The 24,946-nt window shown below is 33.7% G+C and overlaps 2 protein-coding genes across 3 annotated transcripts; both read left to right on the top strand.

Annotated features, from left to right (window-relative positions):
• Positions 1–710: 710 nt before the first annotated feature.
• On the top strand, positions 711–8,269 carry LOC127092527 (uncharacterized). 2 transcript variants are annotated; one of them, XM_051031429.1, is made up of 15 exons: positions 711–964; positions 1,062–1,107; positions 1,185–1,555; positions 2,454–2,692; positions 2,932–3,088; positions 3,728–3,805; positions 4,133–4,207; positions 4,307–4,426; positions 5,160–5,324; positions 5,463–5,985; positions 6,065–6,221; positions 6,639–6,748; positions 7,077–7,189; positions 7,318–7,675; positions 7,815–8,269. In XM_051031429.1, exons 3-15 carry the CDS (start codon positions 1,226–1,228, stop codon positions 8,117–8,119), a joined length of 2,730 nt encoding a protein of 909 aa, XP_050887386.1. In that variant the 5' UTR covers positions 711–964; positions 1,062–1,107; positions 1,185–1,225; the 3' UTR covers positions 8,120–8,269. The 2 variants fall into 2 exon arrangements, with proteins under 2 accessions (XP_050887386.1, XP_050887385.1); XM_051031428.1 differs by lacking the exon at positions 1,062–1,107.
• A 13,866-nt stretch (positions 8,270–22,135) lies between these two features.
• Positions 22,136–24,213, top strand: LOC127093589 (uncharacterized). The gene is made up of 3 exons (XM_051032535.1): positions 22,136–22,450; positions 23,114–23,510; positions 23,774–24,213. The coding sequence occupies exons 1-3, from the start codon at positions 22,294–22,296 to the stop codon at positions 24,060–24,062; spliced, it is 843 nt and encodes a 280-aa protein (XP_050888492.1). The 5' UTR covers positions 22,136–22,293; the 3' UTR covers positions 24,063–24,213.
• The last annotated feature ends 733 nt before the right edge of the window (positions 24,214–24,946 follow it).

The raw sequence follows: 24,946 nt of genomic DNA, 5'->3' as shown, positions 1-24,946 counted from the left end.
CACGAGATAGGATTCTAAAGGTGATCATAGAAAAAGAAAGATATCACATGTGACCTGCAAGAAAACCAAGTCTAAGCCAAAAAAATACTCTTATCTACCACCTCTTTTACATTTGTTGAAACATTGTTAAAAAACTTACCATTGCACAAATACCAAATGGTCCAAACCACTTAATATGAGTTAATACAAAACCCTCTCTAACTAGGGATGTAAATGGATATCCATGGGTGCGAATAGTATGATATATGTGTCTATCTCGTTGGATAAATATGATATTCATATCCGTCTCATATCCGTGTGGGTATCTGCTAAGCGGATAATTCACGGATTTTAAAATATCCATGAATATTTAGAGATATCCATAAATAATATTTTTTGAAAAATAATATTTTCAATTTTTTTTAAATACACAAAAAATTATTATCACATGACATTCATATAATTCGCTCTCAATTTAACAACAAAATTTCACACATTAAATACAATAAATTAAAAATATTTAAATAATTTTTATAATTTATTATAAGTATCATCAAATCCCCATTAATATCTATTAAAAAAATAAAAATTTAAATATTTATTTATTTTATTCACAAAGATTCATTAAAATATTTGGTCTTAACATATTTTATTCGCGGAAGAGCTCAAAACGTCAGTATTGATATATAAAGTTCCAAAAAATGTACTTTTGAAAAGTGAATTAATTAGAGAATAAATTTAGAAAAAATTCCTTAAATTTATCAATTCATCTGCTAACCCTTCTTTTCTTGGGACCAAAATGTATAATCCCTCATTCATCAAATAAGCAAGCACATACATGTGATTAAATTATTAAAATTTAAATCATTGTTCCAAATTCAGCACTCACTCACACACAGATTCTTGTTTTCTCCGAAGACTGTCACTTCTTCTTTGTTATCATTCTATTTTTTCCATCCAATTCAGTTCTCACAATCACACACAGGTTCTCTCTTTCATTCATATAACTTTTATTTTTTCTTTTGATTTCTCTATTTCATTCTGATTCCTTGGCCAATCATGGGTTTAATTTCGGTTTACAGATCATCATATTCACGAGAAATAAATTTGGTCCTTTTTTCTTTATGGGTAATTCTATTCACGTTAAAGTCAACGTTGCACTCTGGGTGTTTGTTAAAAGTCAAAACTTGTTTATTGTTGTGCAGTTTGGGTTGATCCGTAAATTGGTTACTAGAATTCACTAACAATGCGGAAGCGGCGCGAAACCGCGCCAGTAGCATCGAAAGAGTCCAACAGTGGTGATGCAAGTGAAAAAAAGTCTGCTGAAATTCGAAACAATGTTGTTGTTGGAAGCTCAAGGAGGTCTTCAATTGCTTGGCTGGCCTTGTTCTTTGTCATCGCTTATTCATGTTCAGCTATTCATCAGTACCAGTTTCAGAATATGCCTCTGCCTCTTACCGCAGAACAGGCTGGAAAGAGGGGTTTCTCTGAGATTGAAGCATTCGGCCATGTTAAGGCTTTGACTGAGGTTGGCCCTCATCCTGTTGGTTCTGAAGCTCTGCATCAAGCCTTGCAGGTTGGATTCTCTACTTTGTTAATTTTTACTTTCGATTGTTTTGTTGCAATGTTTATGATTCCAATTTCCAAGATGTTTTTTATGTTGACTCTGACAAGTTCATGTAGAATCTTATCATACATTATGTATGAAGGCAAGGTTGATGAATTTATGAAGTGTTATAGATGTTTTGACTTTAACTGATCCCTTGGATCTCTAGAAATGATTAAGATGCCTGCAATGTGTGAGTGTATTTCTCAAAGGAAATAAATAAAAGGAAATCTGTCAATCAAATTCATTTTCCACTGCCTTGTTTGTTTTTCTTGACGTAAAAATCCTTTATGTCGAAATTTTGAGCTCGCGGTGTTAGTTTATTATACGTGTGAACCATGACAAGGATATTGAGAATTTAGATGACTAGCTCTAGGCTCATGTTATATCATGTATTATGTGTATAAATAGGAAAATAACTTGTGGATCCTGAATATTTGTTATCTAATAACTATATGTTTTAGGAATCTTTATTAATTTGATAAAAGAATTTCAGTCTTTGTTACATGTTTTGTTTGGGCGGAAAAATTTAGTGTCTTAAGGTTAGGAAAAGTTGAAAACAATATAGTTTTATCTACACATTCTGTGTTGTTACATGGATAGTAAAGGGCAAAATCTTGGTTCTCTGCATTGAAAGTTGAGTTATGTCGTGGGGCTGCCATATAACTGCTTCATACCTTTTAAGTTATCTGGTATTTGATATGTTTATAACATGTCATTTCAAATGAGATGTATTTACTTTCATTATTTAAGTTACTGAGTTTGTTCATGATCAAAGGGAGTAGCAGAAATTTATCCAACTAATTGTGGTTGTTTCTTAGTCCGTTGTCTGTTAATATGTACTATCTTAACCTGCTTCCAACTGCAGTATGTTTTGACAGCATGCGAAACTATTAAAAAAACAGCACATTGGGAGGTGGACGTTGAAGTGGATTTTTTTCACGTAGAATCTGGTGCAAATCGTCAAGTAAGTGGCTTATTCGCGGGGAGATCACTTGTTTATTCAGATCTGGACCATGTCGTATTAAGAATCTTGCCAAAATATCTATCTGATGCAAGAGAAGAAACCATCCTTGTCTCATCTCACATTGATACTGTTTTTTCAACGTATGTTTTCTTCATCTATTTGTTCTCATTTTTCTGCTTTAGACAGCCACTTTTGTCTTTCTTTCTGATATGATGTTCATAGATTTCTGGGATGTATTTCACACGAATAATATATGTGTATATATAATCTTGTGTGAAATGTCCTCACATTGGTTGTTCTAAACAGAGCGGCATTCAATTTCTGATTAGTTAAAAGCACTGTTATTTTTGTTGCTAAACATATTGCATTAATTCAACAGTGAAGGGGCTGGAGATTGTAGTTCATGTGTAGGTGTTATGCTTGAACTTGCTCGTGGAATTTCTCAATGGGCTCATGGATTGAAGAAAGGTGTTATATTCTTATTTAATACCGGTGAGGAGGAGGGTCTTAATGGTGCTCATAGCTTCATAACCCAGGTATGGAATTACTTGGTAATGCATCGTTTTGTAGGTTTCATATTTGCTTCTCAGCCGTTTGAAAGACATGAATCTTTCTACTGATGCTGGGATTAGAACAAATCTAAACCTTAAGGTTTAAACATATTACAGAGAAGTTTATGGACTATATCTAAATTATGAAGGTTTAAGGAATAAGTCCTTTTCCTTAACATGTTTTAGAAAATGCACATAGCAATAATAATTTTAAAGGTAGTATTTTAATGAGGATTTCATAATTTTCATCTCCTCCTCACAAATGCATTTTTTTATTCCTTTGTTGATTGATTGTTATTGGGAAAATCAAAATACCCAAGTTGCAATTCTCAACACTTAATAGTATTTTTATTTCTTGAAAAGAAATTTCGAGTTGTTGACATGTTAATTATCTATATCACTCATTCATATAACATTAGTGTGGGAAGCACAAAATAAAGCACAATGATGCATGAAATCTGTTATTTTTTCACTATCTATTAGTGTGAGAAGTTCTCTCAAGCTGTTCTATATTATTATTTTATTGATAATCCAGCTGTTCTAAATGTTAGAGTGATTTTCTTGCCGGTATGTGAAACACAAATATTATGTAAAAATTCTTATCTTACCATTTTTTTAATGCAGCACCCTTGGAGTAAAACTGTTCGTATGGCTATTGATCTAGAGGCCATGGGAATTGGAGGGAAGTCTAGTATTTTTCAGGTGTGGAAACTGTAGTTTGTCCAACAACTAGTCACTTTTACTGGATTTTACCAATGAACTTTTGTCCCTGGATTGATATACTGATACATCTAGTTGTTAATGGCGGTCAAGGTCAATCATATCTTACTTTCAATCTTGATTGCCTCGCCTTCCAAAAGGAGGCGAAAGTGTGTATTTAACCTTAAAAATTATTGATCAATCTTCATTCACTGAGACTTGGAAATCTAATTGCTTTTTAGTTCTTTGACTTCCAAAACTTATCATTTAGAGAGTTCTCTGAAATCTGTTAAATTCTGACTATAATTTTGTTCCACTTGCATCTAGTAGGCTGGTCCTCATCCAGGGGCTATTGAAAGCTTTGCTTCAGTAGCAAAGTACCCATCTGGTCAAACTGTTTCACAGGTTTGCAGGTTTCCTTCATTATTCTTTTGCTCTATAGCAAATTTTTTATTTTCAAATTTTTTTGCACCTACACTCAAATTAACCAAGATTATGCTGCAGGATCTTTTTACTTCGGGGGTCATAAAATCTGCAACAGATTTCCAAGTGTACAAAGAGGTTGCTGGCCTCTCTGGGCTTGATTTTGCGTATGTCGATAATACTGCTGTATATCATACCAAGGTTTCTTTCTCTCCTTACTGTCGTATGAAATATTTAGGTATTCTTTTTGTTCTGTATTCTATTGCAAATCTCGAAATTCATAGCTTGTTGTCGCCGCCCTTCAGTTTAGTTTTATTTGCAAGTAAAATTTACTAAGATTGCAGAAACTCTTAAAATTAGAGTTGGACAAAACTGGCTTGTAAGGTGAGTGTTACCCAAACATATAATCACTACACAGGCCATATCTCTAAGCAATGTGGGACTAAATCCACCCCTTCAAACCCAACACAATGAAGGTGTTGGAGGCTGCAATGAAGGGAAGCGAAATGCCACAATTAGGCAACTAGGGGCGGACTGCAATGAAGGTGGAAATTCCAACAGAAACTAAGCCCAATGCTGAAGTAAGTCATTGGGTAAAAATATAGCAACACTAACTTTTTACTAGGTAAGGAGGAAAATGATAAGAAAGTAATGCATTGATAGGTGAATGTATATTGTGTCTTGTTGATTAAGTTATTACCAATAATGGGTATTAAGATAGTTCAAGTTAGTGTAAATTATTAGCTAGGTACATTTAGGACTGACAATCATACCGAAGACAACAATGTATTAACTATTGAAGTATTGATTGCAAATGGCAATGTTGAATGACATAAGGTAGTAGTGAAAAGTTGTCTTTCAAGAAAGAAAAAATTTATTAACATATTTTCATATCTAATGACTGCAATAAAATGTTACCTTTTTCTTAATGCAGAATGACAAATTAGAGCTTTTAAAGAAAGGATCTCTTCAACATCTGGGGGAGAATATGCTTGCTTTCCTGCTTCATATTGGTGCATCTTCTCATTTTCCAGAAGACAGCTCAACAGAGTCAAAGGAAGATATGAGCAACAACAAAGCCATATATTTTGACATTTTGGTAATTCTCGGTTATGCCGACCATTTGCCATTCTGTGCTTTATGTATTAGTTTTCCATCTGATAGGTGTGATTATAGCTTGCTATGCCGCTTTCATATCATTAGGTTCTAATATTTGGTAACTTTCTGATCTTTTCAGGGAACATATATGGTTGTATACCGTCAAACGTTTGCTAATTTGCTTCACAATTCAGTAATAATGCAATCACTTTTAATATGGGTTACATCATTGATTATGGGTGGTATACCAGCTGCGGTTTCATTGGCCTTGTCATGTTTGGGTGTTCTCCTCATGTGGCTGTTTTCCTTAGGTTTCTCTGTTCCTGTTGCCTTTCTTCTACCTTTGATATCTTCATCACCAGTTCCATATGTTTCTAGCCCGTGGTTGGTGGTTGGGTTATTTGGTGCACCAGCTATTTTGGGAGCATTGACTGGTCAACATTTGGGTTATCTTCTATTTCAAAAATTTCTTTTGAATGTACATTCTAAGAGAGGGCAATTTCCCCCCATTATTCACGCTGAACTGGTCAAGCTGGAGGCTGAAAGATGGCTCTATAAAGCTGGATCCTTTCAGTGGCTTATCCTTCTCATTTTGGGGAACTATTTTAAAATTGGGTCTTCATACTTGGCTCTTGTTTGGTTAGTTTCTCCGGCATTTGCATGTAACTATCACTGCCTCATCTTTGTCCATGTCAAAACTACTTTTGTTACCTGCTACTAAACTTTGGTCGGAATTTCCAGATGGTTTTTTTGAAGCAACGCTAGCCCCAGCCAGGTTTCCGAAGCCACTCAAACTAGCAACCCTAGTTCTAGGGTTAGCCACACCAATTTTAATTTCTGCTGGAATTTTTATTCGGCTTGCTGCTACAATCATAGGGGGTATGGTTCGACTCGATAGGTAAATCTGTGTGTGCATGTGTGTGTTATTGCCTATCAAAAGCAAATTCTGGAAATGTTCAACGTTATTAAGTTTACCATAACTCATGCCACCTTTTAATATCTTGATTCTCTTGTTTAGTTTAAAATTTATGTTTTGATATTAGTTTCATACTATAGTTGGTTGTATTACAAATGTGTTATAACCCCGTATTGGTGTGATAGTATTTGTGTCCTATGTCATATCCATACTTCTTGTTAGGTTTTGTCCCTATTACCATGCTATTATTATAACCATCGCTTTCTTTTCTATCTTCGCTCTGCAGCCACTATCATCACCACTTTGACTTAATTTCACTCACATCCATATTGTCACATAAATTTAATTTTTAAGTATAGTCGGCATCTAATTGCACTTCTTTACTGCGCTGCTGTGCAGGAATCCTGGCAGTACTCCTGAGTGGCTAGGAAATGTTGCGATTGCTGCATATATTTCTGCTCTCTTGTCGTTAACCTTGGTGTATCTTCTTTCATATGTCCATCTTTCAGGTTTGTTTACTTTATAGATCCTTTGCAAGTAACATTGAAAATTTAAGATCTTATTATCGTGACAATGGGATGCTATTTGCTTCATTTTTGTTAAAATTTTCAAAGAAATTCTCATGTCAAACAACATGTTGTTTGAACTTCATAAAATTTAGAAATGGGTTGTGCCTATTTCCTTTTTTTTTCTTCTTTTTGGTTGGGTGGGTGAGAAAGATGTGAGGGTAAAAGAGAATTGATGGCACCGTATACTTCCAATTTTCAATGCATATGATATTTAGTATTTCATCATTGTCACTTTGAGTTTATGAACAATTTGTAACTTGACTTCTAGGTGCGAAAAGGACCATCACCGTAGCTACTTTGGTACTGTTTAGTTTATCTCTTGCAGTTGTGTATTCTGGGGTTGTTCCCCCATTTTCTGAAGACACTGCCAGAGCTGTGAATGTAATTTTCTTCTTCCCTCCTGACCAAAATCATATAATTTCAACAATGATCTGTTTTTTGTGCTGAAAGTCAACAATTATCTAACATGAACGAGTATAATAAAACAAATTACTTCGGTGTACTTTCAGGTCGTACATGTTGTGGATGCAACAGGAAAACTTGATGAAAGACATACTCCTGTATCATATGTTTCTTTATTTTCTACCACTCCTGGAAATTTGAATAAGGAGGTAGAACAGATTAATGAAAGTTTTGTATGTGGTAAAGACAAACCCGTTGATTTTGTTACTTTCTCGGTTAAATATGGTTGTCGGACATATAATGACATTATGAATGGTTGGAGTGAGGCTGATATTCCTACAATACATGTCAAGAATGATGCTAAGGAAAATGGAAGAATTACACAGGTTTCAATCAACACAAAGGATTCTATTCGGTGGGTTCTTGCTATCAATACCGAAGAAATAGAAGATTTCGAGCTTAGAGGTACTATTACTCCTGTTAACAATAATATTTGTAGTTTGTATTTCTAAATAATACTATAATGAAAATGGATTCATGTATTGATTAGAATGGTAGTTCTATGTTATTTTCAAGTCTGATGTATTGTCATTCATTGAACCAGATACTGTGAATTCTGAAGAATTGATACCGGTGGACAAAAAGAGCGGTGTGGATGGTTGGCACATAATTCAGTTTTCCGGAGGAAAGAATGCACCAAGATTGTTTGATCTGACGCTATACTGGAGATCAGGTTCAACACAAAGCACCGATAATGGTTTTCTCTTGAAACTTAGGACTGATGTGAACAGATTAACACCGATAACTGAACGGATTCTCGAAAAGCTTCCTCGATGGTGTTCTTTGTTTGGCAAGTCTACCTCTCCCCTTACCTTGGCTTTTCTTAGAAATCTTCCTATTAACTTTTAAGTGTATCCTTCAATTCTAGGTGTTATATGGCCAAAACAGAAACATGTTAACTTAATTTTGTGCAATCATATCATAGGGTTTCTGATTCTTTGTAGCATACAATTTTTGTCTTATTTCTTATAAAAGGCAACAATATTTTATTTTGGATAATGATGTTGTTTATTAGCATTTTTTATATACAATGTTAGTGGAATGAAAGATTTACTGCAGTGTTAAGTTTGGTTTTTATGTTCACATCAAGTTACTGAAAAATATTTGAAAATATCATCAGTTTCTCACATAAACAGTTTGGTTTTTACCGATGATTATATTTGGATTTTTTCTTTTAAACTTTACTATTTATTACAAAAGCTTAGTGCACGAAATGTAAGAATAACATACAAATCTCTTAAAAAGAGATATGGGAAATATCTAGCAACCGTTTGCCAGAAAATATTTAGCAAATTTTGTTTGAGTCATAGTTTTGAGGCTCTTCCTAACGAGTCTTATTGGTAAGACAATAAGACTCATTCATCCGATAACTTTGCAAAAATAACAATAAATTAGAGTGAATTACCTTTTCCTAGTATGAGAAAAACTTAAATTACATTCTTCTCTTTTATATTAAAATAGACTCCCTTTGTTTTTTATTTAATAAATCATTTTGGGGGAAAATTTATACCATAATATAAATTGTTTTATAATATCAATAATTTTTTTTCTAATATATCACTAGATATTTATTATCCTCTAATCTATCAATTATGTAAACTTATCTTCTCCATTCAATTAGGTTTTGTTTGAAAATTTGAAGAGGAGGGAGGGAAAGACTTCTAAAAACAAATTTTTAATCTGCGTATATAATTTTTTTTTAGGACTTTATATTTTTGTGGAGGACTCATATATACTTCTTCGGCCAATTCTCCATGCAAGAAGGCATTGTTAACATCCATTTGGTGTCACTGGAACTGTTAACAAGCATCTGATTGTGATCATTTTGGCCACTGGTGCAAAAGTTTTATTGAAGTTATCACTTTCTATATGTATGTAAACTTTAGCAACTAATCTGTCCTTGTACTTTTCAATCTCACCTGTAGTTTTATGTTTGATTTTGTACATCGATCTACATCCTATCAATTTTCTTCCTTGCGGTAAATGAGTTAGTTTTCATGTCTCATTGTCTTCTAGAACCTTGATTTCTTGAGCCACGGTCTCCCTTTAAACTGTATGTGCTTGTCTGTTTGGGTATATGATTGAGGTTCTTCGCCATTAGTGATGGTTGTAAGGTAAGTTCTATGTTTTTGTGAAGACTTATCATAATTTACAATTTTTAAGATGGGATATGTGATACCTTAAGAGGATTCTGGAATTGATGTCATGCACTTCGGATTTATGTTTAATTTGTCACAATCATAGTCTTTTAGATGATTTGAATGTCACTTTATGTGTGACATGTTCTGAAGCTCCCCTCATTTGAGACTTCTCCTTCACTTTTACTTGATTTTTTTGAGTCATTTGTGACTTTCTCGCGCCATTTATGGATACATGTTCTTATTTTATAGGTCCACCCTCAATTTAACTTGTGTATTCAGACTCATAAATGGGTAAACTTTCTATAGGACCTGATGTTCGATCATTATGAGGAATTTCCCCAAGGCTTGATACTTCAAATTTCACATCATTATAGAGTGAAGACTCATCATTGAGTTTATCACTTGATGAATTATTTCTAAAATTATTAGATTCATTATTCTCTTGCATATGGTAATGAAAGATATGCTCAAAAAACACTACATCTCTCGATATGCAACATACACGAGTCTTTGGATTGTAAATTTTCCATCCTTTTTGTCCTTGTGGATAACCAATAAAAATATACTTTTTAGCTCTAGGATCAAATTTATTGATTTCCTTGGAGTCATTTTTCTTGTAGCGCAAGTAGTCAAAAGTTCTCAAGTGCTCATAGTTTGGTACTCTCTTAAAAAGTAACTCGTATATAGTGATTCCCTTATTTGCCATTGTATGGGTTTTATTGATTAGATATGTCGCCGCTGTCGATACACAATATCCCCAAAAATGCAATGGGATATTTGCTTGAAAACGCAAGGCTCGTGCTATGTTCAAAAAATTTCCATGCTTGCGTTCCACACGTCCATTTTGTTGAGGTGTGGCAACACAAATTTTTTCATGCACGATCCCTTCTTTTTGAGTGAAGCATTTGTTAGTAAAGTCGATCCCATTGTAACTCCTAATCCTTTTGATTAGATTGCTAAAACTAATCAAATGTTGTAAAGTGTATGTCTTGTGCTTCATTAAATATACCCATATTCCACGAGTGTGGTCATCTGCAATGGTTAGAAATTAATGTGATCCATTGTTTGTGACAATAAAGTATTTCCCCCATAAGTCACCGTGAATCAATTCGAGAGGTGCTTCGGTTTTATTAATACTTAAAAGGAAAGATTATCTACGTTGTTTTGCCTTTGTGACAATACATCATAACAGTTTGCTCTATCAAAATTGCACTTGACTAAATGTGAAATATGTTGAAGGACTTGATTTGAGGAATGTCTCATTCTGGTGTGTCATAAGGTTGTCGTGTCCTTCCTAGTCGCACCCATGAAGCCTTGTTGATGTCGCTTTGTGAACACATAAACCCTTTTATGCAGGTCACCTGATTCAATCTTTCTCTTCGAGGCTTGGTTTTGTATTGTGTAAAATATTTGATCATAAATCACATGATAATTTAAACCATATGTTAGTTTATGAGTTGAAATTAGACTGTATTTAAAGTTAGTAACCAATAACACATCTCTTAACGTAAGGGAACTTGATAAATTCACATCTCCCATATTTTAAACTAGAAAATTTTACTTTATACCCCTACATTTATCCATGTACCCCTATATTTTATAAAAAATACCAATTTTACCCTTATATATTTTAACTAATTTATTATTTTATTTTTAAATATTTTTTAAATTTTATTTTGCGTACCGGAAGAGTTTACAAAAGAGTTCTGGTAATATTTTTTAATTTTTTTTGTGTGTATCGGAAGACTTTGCAAAAAAGTTTCAGTGCACAAAAATTGACTACCGGAACTCTTTTATAATGTCTTCCGGTATACAAAAAAGATTAAAAAAATACTTGAAAAATGAGTACCGGAACTCTTTTGCAAAGTCTTCCGATACACAAAAATTGACTACCGGAACTCTTTTCCAAAGTCTTCTAATACTAATTTTCAAGCATTTTTTAAATTTTCTGATTTTCTTCAATATTTAGGTCAAAAGAGTTGTGTGGTGTGAAACACCACTATTAAGTATCCAATTGAAATAATATTCAAATTTATCCGTCATGTTTCAGATTTGGAGGTATTTTTCTTCTACAATATCTCTTCCGAATCAGAACCAAGCTCAGATGTCATAATAGAAAGTAAACTTGAAACATATGTTGTATTCTTATTGTTTTTTTATGACATGTTACAAAATTTTATATATAGACCTATCTTTAATAGCTTGAAATTAAGGTCAACCCTAACAAACCTAACAAACCATAATATCAATAGTTAGGAAAAATAATATATATATATAATATAATATATATATAATATAATATATATATATATATATTATATATAATATATATATATAATATATATATATATATATATATATATATATATATATATATATATATCCTTCTACTAAAATCCACTCAAATAATAATATGTGAAAGAAAAGTAAATATTGGTTAATGTGGAAAATAAACTTCAACAAATTAAAAACTCATCTTATAACTGTCATTTTTCTTAATTTATAACTAGTGTTATTTACCCGTGCTAAACACACGAGCATGGAATAATATAGGATATCAATAAATAGAGGTTAGATTATTCTAAACAAACAAAAATAAGCTCATTTTAATATTATTTTAGTTTGGCAAAACTGCAGTAAGATTCTTAACTTAAATATTTGTGTCAATATATAATCCTTAGTATGCTTTATTTGTTTTAACTTGGTACTTTTTTCCGTATTAAGTTAGTTTTTATGTTTAAAAACGTCAATAAAGTTAATGAAATTGGATCAAATCTTATTATTGTTTTATATGTAAATTTGGGAGTTTGAACTATATACAGTCCCACTTACTTTCTTCTTATGTTGTCTGACAGATTTTTCCTATGGATCACCTTTCATTGACTCTGACTCTATACATTAGCCATTAGTTTACTTGAGTTTGAGTAATATTTATATTTTACCATTTTGTTGCTTCAATATATATCTAGATCTTCTATTTTTGCTGTTTGATTTTTCTAGTTTGTTCAGTAATTTTCCTATTTTGTAGCTTTATTTGGATTATTCATGTTTATTTTTCAACATTACTTGGCTAGCATGCTCACTGGTCTGGCTATTTTGGTTGCTTGTTTTTACTAAGTTTTTTCTGCTTTATTTATATGATAATCAAACTGAATTGTTTACACTATATGTGTTTTTATAGGAAAATCCAAGTGGAAATGAAAATAAAAGTGATATTTCCCACATATTTATTATATTTTTTTTAAATGAAAATTGAAAATTAGGTCGGTTTAGTTGTAACTTTCATTTTTTTAAATTGGTATGTTGAAAATTGCGGCGGTTATAGCCGCCGTTAGTCACAAAAACAGAAGCGTCGCTTTCTACAAGACGATGTGTGTGGCGATTCCTACAAAACTTCGTTTTATACATAGCGGCATCCAAATTACGGAGTTTTCAAAAAATGTCATTTTCGTGAATTAGGCAATTGAAACTGCAGTAATAGTCTAATTTTCTAGATTTTTTTGTAGTTAGTGGTAAACACTACTAGGAGCGTCGAATGGACAACCAACTCCCCTACTATTCTGGAGGACGTGATCTTTCCCTTTGACTCCTTTTTTGCACCGTTATGGATTGATACACATCATTTTCCATGTTCCTATTAATCAGACGGACAATCTAGAAAATAAGTGGCATAACTAAGAAATGGGTGTTTGTTCCACTAAATGAGCAGATAGGAAACAAGTGTAGGCAAAATGTCATGTCGCCCTCCTTAAGTGAAATTTTGGGCTGTCTTTTGTGGATCATTTACAAATATACAAATACCCTTTTCCTCAAGCACGAGAGCTTTGAAAGTATGAAGTGATATAGTTTGCCTTCCCCCCACATATCTAGATGACTCCCACAAGTAGGGGGCGAGTCCCTCAAGCACCGAGGGAGTATTTTGGGCATGGAGTGCATCCTCCATATATGTGGTGAGTCCCTCAGGCATGGGGATCATCGTTCATACCTAGAGTGAGCCCCTCAAGCATGACTTTGGATGCATTCCCAAGTGTCAACGAGGTGAATCCTCAAACATCAACCGAGGAAAATCCCCAAACGCCAATTAAACTGAAAAGAAAGAGAGGCATTAAATGCAATCAGTGATGATTTAGTCTCGGGACGCCAAATTTCCCTTAACCTCCTGCACATATTTAAAAGTGTGTATAGCTTTACGAATCTGATGGAAAACCTAGGAGACCCTTGATCATCCATAGTCTCTAAATTGTATTAAAGGGGTTCAACCTTAACTCTTCTACTTTTTCACACATTTTTTCTCCGAAATCCTTGAGAATTTTATCTGAACCCTTCAATATTCCTTCAATGTTATCCAGTTCAAGTCTATATTCACAAGTACAGGTTCAATACCCTTTCTTATTTCTTTACTAGATTATGGTGATAATTAGGTATTTAAACGAGAGTGGAAACCTAATGGAGACTTTGACTCGTAATACACATATGGCTATAAAAGCTCCAAATGTCCCGACGGGATAGTTTACTACAAATTGTTGGAGCTAGGCATGTTTGGGAGTTGCAAGAGTTCCACTAACTCCGACATTGATAATAGAGGTGGTATCGATAATGACTCTTTTTCGATAGCATCTTAAATTTTCTTCCTTAGGTGATGAGAAATAAGTCATCCTGGAGATGTGTTCTACAATGGAAAGGGAAAATATGGTTGTTTTGAATGATTCTCTCAGTCCATACTTCTACCTTTACCTCCCTGTCGTTTCTCACATAATGGTTCTCATCCTCTTCTCCCCCTTTGAGGCAGAGTTTCTGAAAGTGATCACTACCAAACCTTCCTAAACCACACTCAAAGATCGGAGCTTGATATGGGTGTTTGGGGTCATATGTCAGTGATTGAGGGTTCATTCTACTATAGGTATGTTCTTCTCCTTAAATGGCACCAAGGTGGTCGTTATAGGGAGCTAGTGGCCCTAAGAACCTTACTTGGAACTATGCATCTCTTTCACAACAATGACAACATATGATGTATGACATATAATAATGCAACGACAACAACTCAACAATGATTACATCCCCACATCTGACTATAAACAATCATGCATTTAAAACCATCAACGGTAGTTCTCACTTCGAACTATGCATCTTAACAAACATTAGCAAGTATGTACGATAATTCACATAATTATACTTGCACTTCACAATATATATGCACATATCAAACCAAAATCCACATAGCACTCAATCATATCAATTCGTCCATTAAACACGACCAAACAACAATCAGCAGTCGCTAAAATCAGAGACAGACCGACAATTAGAGTCAAAATGGAAACTTTGCGTTGTCACGCTCGCTAAGCGACCTACAACTTCACTAAGCGAGACCCCAAAACCAAAAAAAGTCACGCTCTGTACATGCTCGCTAAGCGATACCCTTCTTTGCTAAGCGAGGCTTCATCCTCGCTAAGTGAGGTCGTCCATAATATCAAAAAACCATAATGTAATTCCACCATTAGAGCCCTATCAAAGCTCCAATTTGATCCCTAATCACCCAAATCCAACAGAAAACATCATATCCATATCACATCATGATTAACACATCATATACTCGTTAATTAAACATCTAATTCATCACTTTAACATGAATTTAAGGTTAGAGGAACAAAATCCCACCAAAAATCAAGCTTTTTGGTTTGAGGTTGTTCCTCAATAGACTTTCAAGCAGAGATCAACTATATAAGAGGTATTTTAACTATCCTTTATGATTTACCTTGTGATCTTTGTTTTTTGGAGGATGAAAATATCCAGTATCTTTTGTTCCATTGTCCCACATCTAGAAATATATGGAAAGGGGTGGAAAACTGGTTAGGATTTGGGATCTCCTTTGAAGCGGATCAACCTAGTTGGTTGTACTTGAATAATTTCAAGAAGGAGTTTGTAAGAACAAGATTTGGTTCTGCATCTAGCCTTTAGTTTTGATGATAACAATGCATTATTTCTTAGAGAATAATTGTGTACACTAATGGTTTTTATCTAGTGTGTAGATTTTGCTAACAGATTCTGACTCTGAAGCATTGACGTGTGACACCATTAGATTTTGGAATAAAAAAACTCTGACTCTGAAGAGATACAAGTGTTTTACAAGATGCTGTCAAGTTCTAGAAAACTCTTAGACAACGATTTTGACGAACATCTGTGCTAAAGCTTCTGACTGTGACTCTGATTGAAGAGCTTATGAAGGATTGTATACCTTCAAGATTTTATGCTAAAGTTCTGAAGAACAAGATCCAAAGACTCTGAATACTAGGTTATGAGGAACTATGTCAAGACTCTGAAGACCAAAGTTCTAAAGATTCTGCCAACTAGTCTCTTGATCCTTCTAAGCATGCTTCAACATCATTTAATTAGAAGCCTCTGAAGATTTGAAGATAAGATCAAAAGGTTTCCATCATAAAAATAGTACATAGTACAAGATCACCATTCCCTCCACTACGCTGATTTTATGGACTAAGAACAATACTATTATACCATTTTGTCTCCTATATGCAAACCGTTACACAAAGAGACAACTGCAATTTTCTATTCTAATTCTACCCTCGAATGGATATTTTAACTGCCTATATAAAGCATTATTAGAAGATTGGAAGATGTGGCTAATGCTTAGGCTATTGCTTACGCTAATTCACTGTGCTAAAACTACGCTCATAAACACGTTTTTGGTGAAGTAAATATTTTATGTATAGTCTTTGTAAACACACAAGAGTTGTTACTCGTTATTGTGTGATCTATTCTTTGTATTAATATTGTATTAATATGCTTTATTAGAAGAATTCTTTGTAAACACAAACTTTTAAATCTCAAAGTTGTTTGAGTGGTTTTCTTGAGTGACTAGGTTTTAGCTAGATAGACTCAAGAAGACAAAGATGGTTTGTCTTTGTGGTGTCTGTAATCAGGTTTTAATATAGTGTATTAAGTCCTTTTTGAGAAGACGAAATCACCTTGGTAGGATGGACTAGAGGTAGTTTCGTTACCAGTAAACTAGTATAAAAATAACCTTATTTTTCTTCTTCGTGTTATTGCTTTATTGAGTTGGTTTTGGAAAAAAAAATTAGAAACCCAATTCACCCCCCCCCCCCCCCATTTCTTGTGTTTCTTGCCACCTTCAATTGGCATCAGAGCTCTGTTTCTGGTATGGATAATATTATCAAACACTTAATAGTGTCAGATAAAAATCCAGCGTGAAACACAATGGTTGTTTCACCATCACCTACTCAAACAAATGATAGAGATCATTACAATGCTAAACTTCCAGTTTTTGATGGAGATAGATTTGACTATTGGAATGATAGAATAGAAAGATTCTTTCTATGTCATGATGTTGATCTATGGGATATGGTAGTTGATGGCTACGTACACCCAGTAGATGCAAGTGGCAATAAAGTTGAAAGAAGAGTGATGAATGATCAACAAAAGAAAGACTATAAGAATCATAACAAAGCAAGAACCGTTTTGCTAAATTCTATTTCATACACTGAGTATGAAAAGATCACCAACATAGATACTGCCAAATCTATATTTGATTCTCTGAGAATGACGCATTAGGGGAATGCACAAGTAAAAGAAACCAAGGCTCTTTACTTGATTCAAAAATATGAAGCATTCAAAATAGAGGATGAAGAAATTGTCAAGAACATGTCCTAAGGGTTTCAAACTCTTGTTGTAGGATTTAAGGTTCTGGATAAAGGGTATCCTACTGCTTATCATGTTAGAAAGATCATCAGAAGTCTACCTAAATGATGGAAGCCTATGGTAACAGTTCTGAAGTTATCAAAGGATCTTAAGAACACTTCTCCTGAAGATCTGGTTAGTTCTTTAAGAAGTCGTGAGATTGAGCTCGAGGAAGATTAGCCCAAGAGAAAGAGCGAGTTTATTGCTCTGAAGTCTTCAGGAAGACCTGAGAAGATAAAAGATCTTCAAGCAGAAACTGATGAAGATTCTGAAGAGGAATCAGAAGAAGAAGATGATGATGATGAATTGTCTCTTCTGTCCAGACGCATTAATTAACTTTGTAAGAAAAGGAAAGGAAAATGCAGAGGACAAAGAAGGATATGTGGTCATTCTGAGTCCATTTCTGAATTCAATAAGACTGGAGTTGGCAAAGAACTCATGTGCTTTGAGTTTAAGGAGCCTGGACACTCCAAGAATGAATGTCCCAAGTTAAAGAAAGAAAGGCACAGGAAGAACTTCAGAGGAAAGAAGAAGGGTCTGATGGATACATGGGATGATTCAGAGTCTTCGGAAGACGATTCTGAAGAAGAGAAAACTAACGTAGAACCGATGACTTGCACATAAGCTCCTGCAGAAACGATTCAATCAGAATCAGAATCAAAGTCATATTCTGAAGAGGTATTTTATGAACTTTCTAGTTCTGAGCTTGAATCTAGTTTATCATAAGTTCTGGAAAAATATCAGAATCTTCTGGACAAATACAAGGATCTAAAGAAGATTCGTGTATCTGAAACAGAAGCTTATTGTAAGCTTCAGAAAGATTTTTCAAGTTTGAGTGAAGAAAATCTCATTTTGAAAAACAACAACTCTATGCCTCAATGTAAGAGTCTCAAACCTAAAAAGAATTTTTTTTCTAAAGCCTCTACAGGTTCTGGTGATATTATACAAAATATGATAAATCTTTCCATTAATTTCTTGCTAGAATCCTGAATAGAAGCTTGATGGCTTCCATGATTTATGGCGTTAGCAGAAACGGGACAATGGGTATTGGCTATGATTCTGATGATGAATCTAATTCTGAAAAAGATGACAAGCCAAATACTCTTTAGTCACATTTTATTCCTTATGGGAAACAAAATGATGTTAGGCCTAAAGGTAGAACTATTTCTAAACCTAAGGCTAAAGAAAATACTTATGCCCTTTTTAATCATGCATTCATGTATAGATATCCTGCACAGAAATCAAAGTTCGTTAAGAACTCTGGGAAGACTAACCCAAAAGGACCCAGAAATATATGGGTACCTAAGGATAAGGTAGTATATGTTGCAAATATTCTTAGCAGCAGAGTTAAGACACTAGTCATGGTACCTGGACTCTGGATGCTCGCAACACATGACGGGAAGAAGGCATATGCTCCAAAGCCTGGAACTTAAGCCTGGAAGCATCGTCGATTTCGGAGGTGATCAGAAAGGGAAGATCATTGGCTCCGGAATAGTAGGTAACGATACACTTCCTTCCATTAGTAATGTTATTTTAGTTGAAGGATTAATGCATAATTTGTTCCATAAGTCAACTAAGTGATAATGATTATGACATTATTTTCAATCAAAAGTCGTGTAAAGTTGTCATTCAAAAAGATGGCTCAGTTCTTTTCAATTGAAAGAGGAAGAACAACATTTACAAGGTCAAACTTTCTGATTTGAAAAATCAGAATGTAAAATGTCTTATGTTTGTAAATGAAGAGCAATGGAAGTGGCATAGCCGATTGGGCCATGTTATCATGAAGAGGATTTCTCAGCTAAATAAGCTCAATTTAGCCAGAGGTTTGCCTAATCGAAAGTTTGCTTCAGATTTTCTTTGTGAAGCATGTCAGAAAGTCAAGTTTTCTAAAACTTCTTTCAAGGCTAAAAATGTTGCTTCAACCTACAGACCATTAGAGCTTCTTTACATTGACTTGTTTGGTTTAGTGAAAATTGCCTTTGTTAATGGTAAGAAGTATGGACTAGTCATTGTTGATGACTACAGTAGATGGACATGGGTGAAAATTTTCAGACACAAGGATGAGTCACATTTTGTGTTTTCTACCTTCTGCTCCCAAGTGCAAAATGAGAAGGATATCAAAATTGTAAAGTCATAAGTGGTCATGGTGGAGAATTTAAAAATAAAGACTTTGAAAAACTCTTTGATGTTAATGGCATTTCCTATGATTTCTCCTGTCCTAGAACTCCACAAGGAAATAGAGTTATAGAGAGGAAGGATAAGACTCTGTAAGAAATGACCAGAATCATGGTCAATGAGACTAATGTGACTAAGCACTTTTGGTCAGAGGCTGTCAACACAGCGTGTTATATTCAGAACAGGATCTCTATGAGACCTATTCTGGGTAAGACTCCTTATGAATCGTTGAAGAATTTGAAGCCTAACATATCATATTTTCATCCTTTTGGATGTTCTTGTTTTATGTTGAACATAAGGAGAATCTGAGCAAGTTTGGTTCTAAGGCACAAAAATGCATCATGTTAGGATACTCTGAATGCTCAAAAGGCTATAAAGTATACAATACTGAGACACAGATTGTTGAAGAATTAATACATGTCAGATTCGATGGTAAGCTTGACTCTGAAAAGTCAAAGCTAGTTGAGAAATTTGCATATCTAGAGATCACTTATTCAGGTTCTAAAGGAAAGACTTTAGAAGCCAAAGAAGCTGAAGCAAAAGATTTTGAAGCTCCTCAGCCAAAAGATGTTGAAGCTTAGACTCCTATAAGAAGGCATAGTCAGAGATCTTCATATTCTGAAGATTTGATTATCGGAGACAAGTCTGAACCTATCTGAACTAAATCCTCTTTCAAACCTTCTAAAGAAACTCTTTTGGGGTTAGTCTCTTTAATAGAGACTACATCAATTGATGAAGCGCTTTTGGACACAAAATGGATTCTGGATATGCAAGAGGAACTTAATCAATTCTCCGGAAATGATGTGTGGGATATGGTGCCAAGACCCAAAGGAACTCGCGTTATTGGAACAAAGTAGGTCTTCAGAAACAAGCTAAACAAATAAGGAGAGGTAGTAAGAAATAAGGCTCGACTGGTAGCACAAGGTTATAGTCAGCAAGAAGGGATTGAATATACAGAAACCTTTGCACCAATTACCAGGTTAATGTCTATTCGTCTCTTAATTTCCTCTGTTGTTAATCATAACATCATCTTATATCAGATGGATGTTAATAGTGCCTTTCTGAACGGTTACATTACTAAAGAAGTGTATGTACACTAACCCTTTGGTTCTAAAAATCCTAAAAAATCCAAATTTTGTTTATAAACTGAAGAAATCATTGTATGGTCTGAAACAAGTTCCTGGAGCATGGTATGAAAGACTGAACAGTTTTCTATTAGAAAATGATTTCACCAGAGGGAAAGTTAATACATCTCCTTTCTATAAGTCATTCAAAAATGACATTCTTATTGTTAAATTTACGTTGATGATATCATATTTGGTCCTGTTAATGCTACCTTATGTAAGGAATTTTCTAAGTCTATGCAGGAAGAATTTGGAATGAGTCTGAAGGGAGAACTTAAGTTCTTTCTAGGGATTCAGATCAATCAAAGTCTAGAAGGAACGTACATCCATCTGAGCAAGTACACCAAAGAACTTATGAAGAAATTTGACATGTCAGAATGCAAGATGTCAAAGACTCATATGCATCATACATACATCCTTGAGAAGGATGAGGTAACTATTAAGGTAGAACAGAAGGTATACATAAGTATGATTGGTTCTCTCTTATACTTGACTGCTTCTAGACCTGACATTTTGTTTTGTGTTTGTTTGTGTGCTCGTTTTCAATCAGATACTAGAGAGTCCCACTTAACAATTGTTAAGAGGATATTTATTACACGTCATATTTCATCTACTATCTGGTCCAGTATCAAAACTGAGGTTCCTAATCTATTTCTTAATTCTAGTTGGTTAATTGGTTCAAGTCACAAGATCCGCTTCTAGAAAGACTCTTGGGACAGTGATCCGCTAATTCATAACACTGATTTGGATTTTCTGATTCAAAAGCAGATTAACCCCAATATCCTGATTTCAGATCTGTAGCTGCAAAACTCTTGGAACTTTCCTCCTGACTCGTTCATTTGGTTCCCGTTTCTACAACCCTTAATCGATAAGTACAAATTGTAGGTCAGCAATGATGAGGATTTTCTTTTTTGGAACTTGAATGTCAATGGTATTCTTGACCTTAGAGAAGTTTATTCCTTCAAATCTATTCGGCTGGAGATTATTACTTGAAGTAAAAACCCCTGGAATGCTCACATCCCTCCTAGTAGATCTATCCTCATTTGGCGCATGTTTCATCTTAAACTTCCTACGGATGATTTTATCATGTCCAGAGGTATTTTTTTGGCGTCGCATTGGCCTCTTTGTTGTGTTGCCCCTGAAGTTTCCATCACTTGTTTTTCGATTGTGGTTTTGCGATTGATCTTTGGAGCTGGTTGAGTTCTTTATTGAACTTTTCCAACAATCCCTCTTCTATTGATGGTTGGAAGATGCTTTGTTCTAAGCCTGCTTCGCCTCAAGCAACTGTTGTTTCTGTCGTTGTCGTTATAAATACCCTCTTCCAAATACTATAAATAATGTGAAATATGGGAATCATAAAGCTAATGTTGAAACGTCCAAGAAGTGGATTTTGCACCAAGTCCAACTTTCATGTAGATTGTTGATGTAGTAAATATATTTTTTTAATCTTTTTGTAACTTAATTTTTTAATTAAAATATATAATTATGTAGTAAATATTCTTATTTTTGTAAAAATAAACAAAAACTGTAGAAATAAAAAAAAAATTAAGTAAATAATTGCATGACAAGTGTCTTGCCATAAAACATATTTTAGATCACATAATTTATCTTTACATTTTGAAAAAAAAAAAGATTACAAAATTTGAATTACACAAAAAAATGATAATTATCTAATCATAACATTTCTAGCAACTCAACGTGAATCTAAAACAAAATAAAATCAGAAGACAATGTTACAGATCCAAGGAATTTAACTCATGTCTGTCTCTGAAGCTGTCAATGTGAGTGACCCCACATATTTGGAAACTCATAATCTAACCCTTCTCTTCTCTACAACATTCTTTCATTCACCTCAAAAACAACCCTCCACAAAATGGGGTCAATTCCTCTTGGAACTTCAGTATCTCCAACTCCTATATACACTTCAAAAATCTCATCTTTCAATACTAATTTTAAGAAATCAAGTGCTTTCCCATCTTGGGTTTCACCTTCATCTCATGAATTATCAATTCTTTCTCCCTCCCAATCAGGTACTTTGTTCAATTTTTTAGCTTAACTTGTTGTTCTGTAACTTCTTCTGTTACCATATTTGACTTATTGTTGTCAAATTCTTTAATTGTGTTATTGGATGAAGTGGAATAATGGTTGAAATTTGAAAGCTGATGATGATGTCTATGAAATTTGAAAGCATTGGATCAACTTGTCTTCTGAGAAATATGGGGAAAATGAATTAAACTGGAAGATTTTCAATTAGTGTTGTTAAAGGGAGGTAGGTTTGATTGAAAAATGAAATATTGAAAACACTGTTTATTACTGCAATTAAGGCATGTTTGGATTAACTTATTTTAGATTATATTATGACATAAGTACTTGTGAGGCTTTTTGGGAGAGCTTGTGTAAACACAACTTATGATATGTCCATAAGCTATTGTCAGCTTATTCGCGTTAGCTTTCCAGCTTATAGCATATATGCAAACTGTATGACTTTATTTTATCTTTTGTTATAGAAATAACTTATACATAATCACTTATATGATTAGTGCTTAATTAAGCTGTTTGTCCAAAGAAAGCATATATCTTTAATAAGTTGGACTGTAAGTTAAAGAGAAAATGGATATATCGGGTGCTGGAAAATTTCATAATTTGCGATGTTAAGTACGGTAGGAACTTAAAGTAATGGTGTTTGGATGTAGGATTATGCAGAGCCAGTCAAGTTGTTGATTTGTTTCCAACTGTGTCTCCTGAAATTACTGTTAGAGAGGCGAGATTAGAGGACTGTTGGGAAGTGGCGGAGACTCATTGCAGTTCTTTCTTTCCTGAATATTCATTTCCATTAGATTTCGTGTTGAGGATGGATAGATTGGTGGCTATGTTAGCAGGATTCTCTTTGCCGAACGGTTGCAAAAGAACCTGTCTGGTTGCTGTGATCGGCAATTCACTTGATCAAACTTTCTTATTTGGAAGTGAAGATTTCAAAATTGCGGGATTTGACGGGAAGTTAAGCCTCAACAAGGGATATGTAGCTGGCATATTGACAGTGGATACCGTTGCCGACTTTCTTCCTAGAAAGGGACCGCTGCGACAGAGAAGGTGAGTTAAAACTTGTTTCTGAAAATTGGGTTAGTGACTGAGGATTTATGGCATGAATGATGAATCTGGCCTATATGTTGTAGTAAACTTTTGAACTGTGCTTCCTTAAGTGTGTGTTTGGCTCTATAGTACCGACACTTCCGAAAAAAGGTGTGTCTGTGTCCGAAACTGACACTGACAGTGTCATGTTTCCAGTGTCCGTGTTTGGTTCATAGGTGATGAGAATTGATTTTGTAACTTTTAAATATAAAAATATATTGTAGGACTGGAGTTGCATACATATCAAATGTGGCAGTGCGAGAAAAGTTTAGACAGAAAGGAATAGCAAAACAGTTGGTGGCTAAGGCAGAATCCCAAGCCAGAAGTTGGGGCTGTCGCGCAATTGCATTACACTGTGATTTACGAAATCCTGCAGCGACAAAGTTATACGAAGGGAGAAGTTTCAAATCTATAAAGGTTCCAGAAGGAGCAAACTGGCCACAACCAAAGACCTCACCAGATGTTAAGTTCAACTTCATGATGAAACTTCTGAACAAATCAGCAGTTTCTTAATACTAATTAGATACTTAGTAGATAGAATTTTTTCTCTTGTACAATGTTATGTAAATGAAGAATTTAAGTTAGAAATTGCTGAGTCACTCTAATTTGCATATTACTTTATTCCTACTCATGAAGTTTTATAAAGGATACATCTTATACTCTACCAAGATCATGAGCTATGCTGATTTTGTATACATATATTTTAATTAGTGTGGTATATTATACTTCTTACTTTTTACACCATAATTATCTTTTTTTTTCCTATTTTATCCTTAATTTTATATTAATTTTTTTAATTTTTTTCTCTCTATATAATCAATAAATATGAATAATTTTGACAAAACAACAATTAATACTTTAAAATGACATTTAAAAAACAACACTTTTTTCTTTTTAAAATATGATACTTAAAAAGGAACCGATGAAGTATAATTCTATTATTAGTTCGCTTTTAATATTTTCAATATAATTATTAATTTAAGTTAGTTTTTATTTTATTGAATATATTTATAATGTTAGACTAATTTCTATTGATCTATGCTCATGAAAATAAAAGAATAACAAGTGAATAAATCATTCTTAGAAAATAGAAATTAAATTTTGTCTTCAGCCATTGTTACACTATTGCGAATGCAATTTATTTTGATTCTTCCAAGTTCTTACTCTCTAAATATAGATGGTGTAGCGTACTTGTGATACTTCATTTTTTATATTATTTGGTTTTAAATAAAATTTATGGTTTTCTCAAATATCAATATAGTATATTTATGTGTTTTAATTTTATTTATTGTATTTTAATATTATTTTTTGTTTTTTCAATTTTTTTATAATGAATCTAACCATTTAGTTCTTTACTCATACATTTTTATAGAAAATTCTTATTTCTTATTAACGTA

The sequence above is a fragment of the Lathyrus oleraceus genome, chromosome 6 (genome assembly GCF_024323335.1).
Source record: "Lathyrus oleraceus cultivar Zhongwan6 chromosome 6, CAAS_Psat_ZW6_1.0, whole genome shotgun sequence".
Classification (NCBI taxonomy): domain Eukaryota; kingdom Viridiplantae; phylum Streptophyta; class Magnoliopsida; order Fabales; family Fabaceae; genus Lathyrus; species Lathyrus oleraceus.
This window is presented reverse-complemented; position numbering and strand designations above follow the sequence as displayed.

Excerpts from the sequence above, each read along its gene's own strand:
- LOC127092527 (XM_051031428.1), top strand. The coding sequence starts at position 1,226 with ATGCGGAAGCGGCGCGAAACCGCGCCAGTAGCATCGAAAGAGTCCAAC. Across the intron at positions 5,325-5,462 it reads CCATATATTTTGACATTTTG|GGAACATATATGGTTGTATA; the intron begins GTAATTCTCGGT and ends TGATCTTTTCAG. Across the intron at positions 7,190-7,317 it reads ACACTGCCAGAGCTGTGAAT|GTCGTACATGTTGTGGATGC; the intron begins GTAATTTTCTTC and ends GTGTACTTTCAG.
- LOC127093589 (XM_051032535.1), top strand. The coding sequence starts at position 22,294 with ATGGGGTCAATTCCTCTTGGAACTTCAGTATCTCCAACTCCTATATAC. Across the intron at positions 22,451-23,113 it reads TCTTTCTCCCTCCCAATCAG|GATTATGCAGAGCCAGTCAA; the intron begins GTACTTTGTTCA and ends GTTTGGATGTAG. Across the intron at positions 23,511-23,773 it reads GGACCGCTGCGACAGAGAAG|GACTGGAGTTGCATACATAT; the intron begins GTGAGTTAAAAC and ends AATATATTGTAG.